The 11,729-nt window shown below is 47.7% G+C and overlaps 1 protein-coding gene across 4 annotated transcripts in view; it reads left to right on the forward strand.

The window, feature by feature from the left end:
* Window positions 1-10,996, forward strand: part of COX10 (cytochrome c oxidase assembly factor heme A:farnesyltransferase COX10) — a 102,370-nt gene extending 91,374 nt beyond the window's left edge. For 2 of the 4 annotated variants that reach the window (XM_005495101.4, XM_005495099.4), the window contains exon 7: window positions 3,050-5,316. In XM_005495101.4, coding sequence (XP_005495158.2) covers window positions 3,050-3,492 — 443 coding nt within the window. In that variant the 3' untranslated portion in view covers window positions 3,493-5,316. Of the gene's footprint in view, window positions 1-3,049; window positions 5,317-8,272; window positions 8,449-8,572 lie in introns of those variants that run through there. The other 2 variants (XM_026798031.2, XM_005495100.4) reach the window with 2 other exon arrangements.
* The last annotated feature ends 733 nt before the right edge of the window (window positions 10,997-11,729 follow it).

Below are 11,729 nucleotides of genomic sequence, written 5' to 3' on the forward strand. Positions count from 1 at the left end.
GAGTTAATTATGACATAGTTAACATTCATCTAGTAATTAAGGAGTATTACAGTGTCTGCTCTGGGCTTGACAGGATTCCTACTGTGAACTCATTTGATGCTGAGTTTTACTGTACCATTTGTCGTGCTTTGCAAGTCATCAGTCTTACGTGACACTCAAAAATCTCTGACAACCCAACAATCTCCGCCTAGGTCAAGGAAATTGCAGGATGTCCCAGCACATGGGAACCAACCAAAAAGATTGGGTCAGTTAAAGTCCTCATAATGGGCTATTAAATTGTTTCACTCTTCAGCTTCTCTGTAAAATATCAATTATCTCAATGGTTGTAATGTAATCAAAGTAATTAAAATCCAAAGGCTTGCATGTGAAAACCAGAGCTTTGTAAATGGGAATCCAGCCTCAAGTATTTTAGTTGGTCTGTTTGTGTTTAAAAGTTTCTCCGGATGACTTTTTTTAATGGTGTCATAGTTAGGGAACTCTTAAAGGGCTTTGTGTGCTTGAGGTTTAGGGTGTGTTTTGAGCTTGGCTGCACTCATTTGAACAACTGAATAAGTAAAATCTGCATCAGAGCCGAAACACAGGGACACACACAGACGCAGGTCTGGAGCCGTGGGAAGCAGGGACTGCCTCTGCCCCATGTCTTAGGCCCTGGCTTCATCTGCTTAAGAGTCGTTAGTGATGGATAATTGTAACTTACCTTTACCTGAGTTCTGAACAATGACAAGCTACTGTCTCTAAAGCACTTCAGATGTGATACTTGAAAAATACTGCTCTTTTAGGTGTAGCACATTCAGGATCTTGCCTCCATTAATGTGTTTTACAAGAATAGGAAAAATCTACAGAGCGACTTATGACAAGAACATTTTCTGTGTTGTGTCTCCTGATGTAGGGAGAACTGCTCCTTCAGTAAGTTTAATTTTGGTTTATTTCAGCAGAGCTGCTCCCTCAGGTTTCAACAGAACTGAATCAAATACTGTTCTCTTAGGGCCAAATTGACTTTTCTGGCTATGAAATTCTGAAATTATTGGTAATTTTGGGGTACATAATTTTCAACTGTCTTTAAAGGTTCCAATTGAGAAAAGGTGCTAACATCCATGTCAAAAAAAAATCTACTTTAGAAGGATTGTGTATCTGGATTTGAAGCATTTTGGGCTGTAGACCAGGAGGAAATGGAGTAACTTAATTGTGGCCTTCTAGTACCAGACAGGGCCTAAAAGAAACCTGGAGAGAGACTATTTACACGAGTCTGGAGTCACAAGGGGAAATGGCTTCACACTGACAGAGAGTAGGTTTAGATTAGATGCGAGAAAGAAATTCTTCCCTGTGAGGGTGGGCAGGCCCTGGCAGAGGGGGCCCAGAGAAGCTGTGGCTGCCCCATCCCTGCAAATATCCAAGGCCAGCATGGAAAGGGCTTGAAGCACCCTGGTCTAGTGGAAGGTGTCCCTGCTCATGGCAGGGAGTGGAATGAGATGATCTTTAAGTTCCCTTTCCTGTGGTTCTCATGAAATCACCTGGAATTTGTGGCAGATGATGTTGTTCTGAAAGCTGCACACCCAAGGTATGTGTGTCTGTCTCTGTGCTTCATGTAATCAGTTTCCAGAGGTCCATACTCACTTCAAGGAGTATTTGTTACTTGTTCAAAAAGCAGTGAGATGTGTCTTTTGCATCACTCCTGCATTTATAAGCTGCTAGTAACCTGCATGAAGTCTAATGGAGAGTTCCTTCACGAGTGATAAGGTAGGGGAAAAAAAAAAAGGCAATTTTGCAAACCGAGATTATTACTATTTGCATGGCAGCACCAGTGCGAGTTGTGCTATTAGAGGCAAGAACTAGGCATGCACAGCTCCAAGAAATACACTGAGAGGAAATGTGAACCATGAAGCTGTTCAGAGGACACAGTGACTTGGGCTTTGTCAGAATTGCTGGAGAAGAATTTGCTGCTTCTCTCAGGTCATTAAGATAACGCTGGATGCATGGCTCCATTTGGAGAAGAAGTTTCCATAGAGAATTGAGTTCATGGAGGCAGGCAGATACAAAGAAAGCATTTTAATGTGAGAGCAGAAGCTTTGGGAGCTGGATAAACAAAAGGAAAACCTGAAATGCCCATAACATTGCAACAGCCTTGGGGGATTTTTTTGTGTCTTCAAATAAAATTAGTGAAGGGAGCTTGGTCTGAGGGCCTCCTGGAGGCTCATTAAAATTAGCACATGAGCTGCTTCTGCTTCAGTAAACCCTGTACTGTGTCCCAGGAAGAGCTGTGGAAATGTGGTGCTTCCATAGCTCCTTTTTAAATGTGAAAGTAGTTAATTGGTGTGAATAGAGTTACTTGATCAAACTGATTAGAAGTTTCTCCAATGGTTTGAAGGAGTAAGTTCTCCATCTCCTGTTAGCTCATTAACAGCTTCTGCCAGTTCTGCCCCTTGCCCAGGTCCATGATGGAGCTTGTGCTGTGCCAGGAATGGTTCCCTCCCTCATGCAGTGGGCAGACAGAGGGCTTGGCCGGGCTCCAGCCTTCCAGGTGTGGTGTTCCCCAGGTCTCAGGAGCAGCAGTTTGTCCTCCTTGTCCTCTGTCACGGAGCTGGGCTCCCTGTGTCTGGTTGATGCAACCATTGCTTTGCCCACTAGCTGTTTTCTTCTCTGGACACACCAATTCAGGAATCTGAGAGTAGAATCTAGATGCTCCCAGGAATACAGTCTCTTGTCCAATTTCACTTCATTCCCACCAATCTTCCCTCAGGTAGAGACAGTTGGTGCAGGAACCAATTAGCAGTAGTTCTTTAGAAGGAAGTGACTTGCTGAAATGCTTTTCAAATTAAATGCTCCAAAACCAAATAAACCACCGTGCTCCAACCCTGTGTGAATGCCATGAAAACCAGAGGTTCCTTATCTCGTGGGTCTGCCCTGTCCCTGTACAGAGCAGTGCCCCCAGTGTGCAGTGTCACTGGTGTCACAGGGGAGTAGCACTGTCCTCTTGCAAACAGGTGTGACATCTGAGGTCTGTGTGTGGCACTTCCTGAGGGATCATCTAACACTCTCTCTCCCACTGCAGGTGCATTACTGTTAGGAGGGATCCTCTATTCCTGGCAGTTCCCTCATTTCAATGCCCTCAGCTGGGGTCTGCGGGAAGATTACTCCCGAGGAGGATACTGCATGATGTCTGTCACCCACCCGGGGCTTTGCCGGCGCGTGGCTCTGCGGCACTGCTTGGCCTTAATTGGACTCTCAGCGGTGGCTCCTGTCCTCAACATCACCACGTGGACTTTCCCCATCATTTCGCTCCCTATCAACCTCTACATCTCCTACCTCGGCTTTCGGTTCTACAGGGATGCTGACCGCAGCAGCTCCAGGAAGCTCTTCTTCTGCAGTTTGTGGCACTTGCCACTGCTGCTGCTTGTCATGTTCACCTGCAAGAAGTCGGTCCTGGAGAAGGAAGACAAAGGCGAACTACGCGGGGGAAGTCATGAGATGGCTATGGAAATTAGATTGCCTTAAATGCCAATACCTGTCATTCTCATGACATATCAGGTAGTATATTTTAGTGATTGCAAGGGGGAATCCTGTGGGAATCTGAAGAAGAATCATTGTGCCTAGCGACCACTTCATGTGATAATTTCAGGGTTTTTTTGTTTTTGAAAGGGAATAGTCAGGAGAGCTTAAAGCATTCAGGGTCTTAGGCCCCTTAATTCATCCCAGGTTATGATTTAGTCTATGCCAGAAGCACATCACTTCGGGATGGCCTTCCAAAGTCCCTGTGAGTCATGGTCCCTGTCCTCATGGGTAGTTGAGGTAATAAGTTAGGAAGTCACATGCGCACACGTGCTGCCTTTAGCACTGGCAGCCTTGGTGAAGCCATCAGGAAGTGACCAATGAATGATTTCTCACCTTTCTCCCCAAGCACCCTTTCCTTTAATTTAATCTTTGAAGAATATGAGAGGGTGAACTCTTCTCTGAATCTGTGCCATCCCTGCACTGGTATTACACCAAAGCCCTCAGTTTTGGGTTTTTTTTTTTCAATAAGCTGCTCCTCCCAAGGTTCCCATTCACCTCAGTAGATTTTTAGCTCTCATACACCTGGCACAGTGCTAAAGGAGTGAAGAAAACTGTCTTTCAGCAAAACACACACAAGCATTTGAACAGCTCTCCTGTAGCTTATCCCTTGGACACACTGAGCCATTCTACTGTATTTCCATCACAGGGAACTTCTGACTACATTGTGGTTTTATGTCATTAGTGTTTGAGCCCTGTGTGTCAGATCTTCAGCTGGTAAAAACCACCATCACTGTTTATGGCAGAGAGGCTGTGAGTTGTGGGGGAGGTGAGAGCTGGGTGGTTGTAAGGCTTTTCCATGTTAATGTGACTTATGCCAGCCCATTGAGTCTCAGCATCCTTAGACAAGCTCTGGACTGGCACCAAGAGCTTGAGCTGTGTTTAATGTCACAGTGTGGGTGGTGGCTCAGAAGAGCTTTGCTTTGGGGGTGATTAATAGGTAAACAAACACATTTTACAGAAAAAGGGCTGGGGATTTTAATCTAACAGAATGTTCACTTGCTGATGCAGCCAGTGTCTCGCCGAAGCAATTATTGTGGATGGTCTCCCGAGAAGAGTGCATTATCCCTGTTAAATGATACACTGAAGAACATTTCTGGTCACAGTTTAACATGCTTTTGATCCTGTGGCTCACCCTCATCTTGCCTGGAGCTGACTGTGACCTGCTGGTGTGCTCCCAAACACAGCAACATCGGGGGCAGACAGAGACAGTGGTGATAGTTTATTGTGGTAGTGCCTGTTATGACTTGATGTGTTTTCATGCCAAGATTTCTTTCCCATGTGGAGAGGGACTGGGCAGCAGGATGAGCACTGATCCAAAGATACAGCAATACCTGAAAAGGAAGACACTGTCTCGAGCTTGTTCTCAAATAGAGCCCCTCAAGAAACGTCACAAATCTTTCATCACAGGTGTGTCACAACTGATGTAAAACCTTCCCTGGCTGCTCTCATGGACCAAGCCTGGCTCTTGGTCTCAGTTATGCTGGCGTATCTCTGGAGTGACACAGTTTAACCTCTGTTTTCTGGCAGAGGTGCTTGCAGGAGCAGGGCCACCTGTTTCCATGGCTCTTAAACAATTGCCTGCAAGATTTGGTGACTTGAGTGATTGCAGGTGACAAGATGGAACTCCCTCACTGTCTGACAGCCTCCATTGTGCTCTACTTACTGTGGGGGACACTTTGTGGAACTGTATGGAAACTGTGTAACTCCTGAATTTGTTTTAAAAATGCACCCAGTCTTCTCTGCAATAAAGTGCATACTGTCCAAAAAGAGTTGAGTGCTCCAAATCTGTTACAAACTATTCACTTCTTGTTGAAACTCTGGTCAAGTTCAGTTAGTTGCAAAGATATTTGGTAGTTTTGGGGCACTTCTCACAGCAGCAATGTTCTTGACCACTTAAGAGTAAGGACAGCTTGTGAAATTCTGATTTATTGTGCAAGCAGCACACTGAAAATAAATCATATGTGAGTGGAAGGGGTTTGTGTGAAACCAAATAATTTGGTCAACCTTTAGGTGGGAGTCAAACCTAAAAAGAGCAGATGGCTCACAAAAAAACACAGATTTTCCTCCCAGAGGCAGAAAGTGGTGCTGAGGCAGGAGGGCTGTGGGTTTCTCCTAAGTCATTATAGAGCCAGGCTTCAGATGTTCTGCAATTCCTGGGTGCTGCTGAGGAATTCCATTCTGATTAAAGGTCTCAAGGACATGCCTGTGGTTGTGTTCTGAAGAGAGTCATCTTCATTTCTTGGGCCAAAATGTGTAACATGGACAGGGTTAAGGGCTGGACAGGAGCTTGGTAATAATCACTGAATGTCTGTAAAATGCAGGTCACTGGGTTGCACCAAGATCTCCACACCCAGTGGGTCTGGCCTTGAGGGAAAACACGGCTTTAGAATCAGTGTAACTGGGATTTAAATGTAAGATATTATCTTATTTAAATTTCTTATTTAAAAGAAATACTCTCTTTACCTGAGAAAGTGTTCTCAGCCCTGCTGCACATTGGCCACGTGTCAGGTGTCCATGTGCTGCCATTTTACTGCCTTTAGGAAACTTTGCTGTTGCATGTGCTTTGCAAACACCTTGCCAAAGTGAAGATGCAGCAGGAGATGGATATTGCAGTAGGTGCTCTCAGGTCTCTTTCTCGGTATTGCTGGTGCCACTGTGGAAAATTAAAAATCCTGAGCTGTCTGCCATCACCCAAGGGTGTTTGTGGTCCCTGTGATCCCCCAGGAAGGACTAATGTCAGCCATTCACCCTCTGGCACTGCTGATACTGCTGCCCAAATTCTGCAGGGAAGGAGGCAGGTGAGGTGCATGAGGTGCCTTGCTGGGATGGCTTTGCACAGGAGATAAACCTGGGCTTTCTGCATTTCTGTGCTGAGCTGTGCACACATCAGGCTTTGAGGACTCCTTGAACCTGGAACAGAGTGGAAATGCAATGTTGTTTTTCCCTTATCCCATCTGGATAATTTGAATATGGTTGTTTGTCACTATTTATGCTGATTAGTCAGGAACTCCCTGTGAACTGGTCCTGCAGAATCACAGAATGGTTTGGGTTGGAAGGAGCCTTAAAAACCATCTTGTTCCAGCCCCCAGCCATGGAATACCTGTTCTTTATGTGGTAGTAAAACAAATAGCAGTGGTGTGCTGTATCCTCCTAGCCCTTGGTCTACTGGACAGGGTCCCATGTTGGTGTTGCTGTCACAGGAGGCAACTCTGCACCACCAGAAGCCTGTACTGAAGCTCATGGAGGAATCTGAACCAGTGACTCAAGAGGATGAAGCTGGGTTTTGTCTGTTTGGCCTTTAAATATTTTGTGTGGTTTTGTAGATAAAACAGTAGCCCTGAGGCTCAGGAGATCTTCATTCTTTCCAGATCTCTGTAGAAGAAATGCACTCCAGCTGTAAAATAGGGACGGAGATACTTCTTGTTGGGGGAGGGAACAGCTCATGTCTCTGTCAGCCCACCCCCATTGTTCTGAGCAGCCCTGCAAGGTGAGGGCTGGGTAAGGCTTTGAGGAGTTGCAGGGACACCGGGTCCCCTCCTCTCCTTTGCCCTGACGTTCAGCAGATCACAGAGCACAGCACTGGCCTGGCAGGGTGGTTTGGGGAGCTGAGCTGCGTGGCTGGGAGCTGCCCTGTGCTCTCAGGTTCACGAGGAGCCCCAGGCTTTGTGTGAGCTGTGTGTGGTGCCCCAGCAGAGCAGGTATCCTGGTACCCCTGCTGGGGAGGCATCCCAGCACAGTCGGCTGTTGCTGGAACAAAACGCTCTGCTCTTTGTTCCAGCATGAGTGAAGAAACACAATCCCTGTGCTCACAGCACTTTTCCTTCTCATTTTCCCCACTGGGATTTTTTTTCTCACTTCCTGTATCAATCTCTGATATAATCTGCCCCAGCAGAGTCACACATTCACACTCTCCTGGCTCCAGCAGCATTTCCCGCTCAGCCAGGCCATGGCATTTCAAGGCTTACACAAAACACATGTCCTTTTCAGTTCTGACAGTCCCAGAAGAGTAGGAATGGAAGCAGTGATACTGTTAGAAATCATCATTACAGACAGAAGGCAAGTTGTCCTGGTTGCTCTCCAGAGTTGATTAGATATTCCGTCTTCCTAAGAAATGCAGGGTATCTATAGAACACTTTGCTATTAAAACAGAGATATCAGCACTGTTTCCCTGCAAACAGCTCTGCTGGAGGTGGTAATTCTATAAGGTCCATTGCAGGCTGTCCCCAATGGCATTTTGAGTCATGGAATTTCTTAACCAGGCAAAGAGCCACTCCCGGTGAGGGCTCAGGGATGCAGGATGCCACTTGTGCTGTCCGTGGAACCTTGAGTCAATTATTTGCCTCTTGGTGCTGCAATTCCTCCTTCCCATCACAGCAAGGTCAGTGCTGCAGGGCAGGGCTTGTCCCCCAGGGGAACATATCCAGTTCTTGGCCTCGCCCAAGATAAGTCAGAGTCTGCTTCTAATGTTCGTCATCTCCCAAACAGAGTTTGGGAGGGTTAACATGGGGTTAAATTGGAGTCAAAGGCCACAACAGTGTTGGGAGTTCAGAGGTGTCATCAGTGATGGCCCTCCTCCCTGAGATCCCTCAGACTGTGTACCCTTCTGGATGGTTCCGTCAACGTTTTTTAGTCCCCTCTGAAATAAAAGTACTACAGGATTCTATGGCTCCAATAGGAGGTCTAGTGAGCTTCAGAGCTGCCTTCTGAACCCTTCTGTTCACAGAATCCCAGAATAGCTGGAAGGGACCTCTGGAGATCATCTCATCCAATACCCTGCCAAGACAGAGCCACCCAGAGCAGGTGACCCAGAAATGTGACCAGGTGGGATTGGAATGTCTCCAGATAAGGAGACTCTACACCTTCCCTGGGAGTTCCAGTGCTCTGCCACCCTCAGTGGAAGTAAGTTCTTTCTCATATTGAAGTGGAACTTCTTGTGTTTTAGTTTATGGCCACTGTTTTGTCACTGGGCTCTACTGAAGAGTCTGACACCATCATCCGTCACCTCTGTTTTTTCTGCTTCCAGACTTTACCTGTTTGTGCTGAAGATTTTCCAGCCTGGGTCAGCACTTTGGGCTACTTTCCAGTATTTCAGAAAAGCACAGTTCATCTGTTTCACAGAACAGAGTTGGCAAAACAAGCTGTTTTCCCACAATGTGGAGATGTTTTCCTACCGTTCCTAACCAGTTCTGGCACCCCCAGGTCTTGGAGCGAGAACTGACGATTTGGCAGCGGGCTCAGGTTGGCACATTAAACCATTCTAGGAAGGTGCTGGGTGTTTTTCCCGGTGCCTGAAAGGCTGTGGCTCCCAAATGCTTGTTTGAGCATTGCTGACCCTTCCTAAGAGATGCTTTGCATGTGGTGGGCATGGATTGTACTGGGGAGCTGGTGAGGAGCTGCTGCCATGGTGCATATGCTTTGGGAGAGCACAAGGACTCAGAAAAAGGTGCTAGAAGGGAGGGTGCCTGACTCTCACCACTAGTGCTGGAACAGCTCTAAATTCATGCCTGTATTCTCATTTTTGTAGGACACCTGACTCAGCCTTGCCCACTGAGTGAGGGGGGTACCCAAAGAGAGGTTTCCATGTGTCTCCAAAGTGTGGGGAGACCTCAGGACTGGGGCTGTTTGGCGGTTGAGCTTCTTCCCCTGGTTTTGCTGTCCCAGATGCATCCCATGGTCCTTTCTGCCCCTTGTTCCCCTTTTTAACACCTTCTATTGTAATTACAGATTCTTATTCATACCTTTTTTTTCATGGAATGTGTGCTGTAACACATTGTCTGTGCCCCTCAAAACTAGTTGTAGTCAGAGACAGACTCTCTGTTCTTCAAGAGAAATGCAGACTTTGAGGAATTGTCCTGGGTGATTGGAAACAGAGGGATCTGATCTCCCACACTGACCAAACTGTCCCTAACTGGGGTGACTACGAGAAAGGTGCACAGAGACCAGACCTTGCTGCCAGGGCATCTCCCAGCATGGCAGGACAGGCTCCAGCACTGAACTTCTTCAGGTGCAGGATTGGCATGGCACTCAAAGCTCATTTGCAAAGTGTTTGGCCCAGAGATCCATCGTTTAGGTTTTTAACCAAGGAGAAAGATCAAGATTTTTGCTGCTGAGAAGGGCTGGGAGATGTTTGGGATTTTTTTTTTTTGTTGTTGTTGTTGTTATGGAGAGGAGACGCTGTATCAAAATTGAAACAGAGATGCAAATAAAGTAATTAAGGCATTTCCGCAGTGCTTCCAGGGAAGCTGCTGGACAGCATCCAGACTGGGGAAAGGAACAGCCTTTTAGTTTATCAGCTGAATTCCAAGGTTTGGATGGATATTCCTGCTGCAAAGTTGCCAAGGCCATCCCTGCACTGAACCAGACCCAGCAGCACTGAAGGGAAATTCAGGCATGCCAGGGGTAAGCAGGATGGCTGGGGCCACACAGTCACCCACCAACAGAGAGGAATATTATTTAGGTCTCCTCTCCCTGGCCTGATTGCTCTGGCCTGGTCGTTGCATTGCACTTGGCTTTCAGCGGGGGCAAGGACTGGCAGGAGCTGTCAATATGTTGGGAGTGAGGCTGATTAACCCTCCTCACTTCAAAAATGAGGATTGGGAAGAGCGTAGTGAAAGCATCTGCAGGGCGATGTTCTCATGCCATCCCTTCCCTCCGCTGCTCAGAGCTCGGCCCCCACCCTGTGGGACCCCATGGCCCTTGGCCGGGCCAGGCCGTGCCTGCAGGGCTGCCGAACGCTTCTGTTTGGGGTGGGAGGGAGCGTGTCCCCCCGGTGTCACTGCTGCTGCTCCCCGGCAGTCACCCGGCAGTGCCGGGGCAGCATCGCTGCCATCGCTCCGTGCGTGTCTGGGAGGTGAGGAGCCGCAGGAACCAGCGCGGCTGAACGAGGCACCTGCAGAGCTGAGCCGTGGAGCCGTGACAATGCCAGAGCCGCCGTCGGGCTGCGGAGCTCAGAGCTCTGGGCACGGTCCAGAGTCGCCCGCCGCTCGTGTGTCTTTCTCCCAGCGGGGAGGACAGACGGACAGAGGGACAGACGGACAGAGGGACAGGGATTGCTCCGCGCGGCTGCCGGGATGTGCGGCCGAGTTCGCTGGCGCGCTGGCGGGCACTCCACTCCCTCTGTTGACTTCTCCCGAAGTTGCATCCCTTCATTCAGCAGTGTCCCTGGCTCTGCAATAAATAGCACCTTCGGTGATGTCTGTAGCCCTCACGAAACCACAGACCAGACTGATTATTGCTGCTTTTTTAGCCTTTGCAGAGCTGTTTTTATTTATAACTGCACCCCGCTGCTCTGTTCATAATGATTTTCCCGGCTGCATCCCATGCGGTCCACTGCTGCAAAGCCACATTTTCACAGTAGCTGTTGTTGGTTTTAATCACTTGTTATTTGGATGATATATTAATGGCAGTATCTCTGTGAAGCTTTAGAGTGTTTTCTTTTCCAAAACATTTACAATAAAAGCTAAGTGTTAGCCCTAATAACACGTGTGTTTCCTCTGGCTGCCTCTTTCAGCGATGAATGCAATTAACTGTGTGCTCAGTGGAGAGCCTGTCTCACCCCGTCCTGTCCCGTCTCGTCCCCAGAGCCTCTCCTGAACCTCTGATTAAAAGGTGTTTGGGACCCCAGTGGGAATAAGGGTGCTTGAAAGGCACTGTGTGCTTGGAGGGGCGTGAACTTTTAATTGCCCATGTGCAGACTGTAGGAGGCTATAATAATCCCAACTGTACTTTGCAGATGTTCATTTGTGGCTTGTGTTCTCCTAAACCCCAAATAACCCATCACACCTTATTCCCAGAGAGGAAGGGTGATGAGGCTGGGTGGTTTGATGCTCTTGGGATGAGAAAGCACTAGTGAAAACAGAAATAAAACCAGAGCTGTTGTCTCCTGAGCATCCTGAGTCTGTGGGTGGGGAGGAGTGGGGTGATGCTCTTTGTTTTAGACATTTATGGGGGAAACCACCCTCCCTAGCAAAACCTTTGCTGGAAGTGGTTTAAATGCAACACTTAACTCACTGGGACTGCTGCCTTTAATTTCATTCAGAAGGCGACTGTGAATGGATTCTTCACCCACTTCAAAAGGCCGTGGCCGTGTGTCCACTGTGGTGCAGGTCATTCATGGACACTACAGGAGATGTGAAAACATCTGCTAGGTCCATGCCTGCTCCTTTCAGTACAGTTACTCC

Source organism: Zonotrichia albicollis, chromosome 19, assembly GCF_047830755.1.
Source record: "Zonotrichia albicollis isolate bZonAlb1 chromosome 19, bZonAlb1.hap1, whole genome shotgun sequence".
Taxonomy (NCBI): domain Eukaryota; kingdom Metazoa; phylum Chordata; class Aves; order Passeriformes; family Passerellidae; genus Zonotrichia; species Zonotrichia albicollis.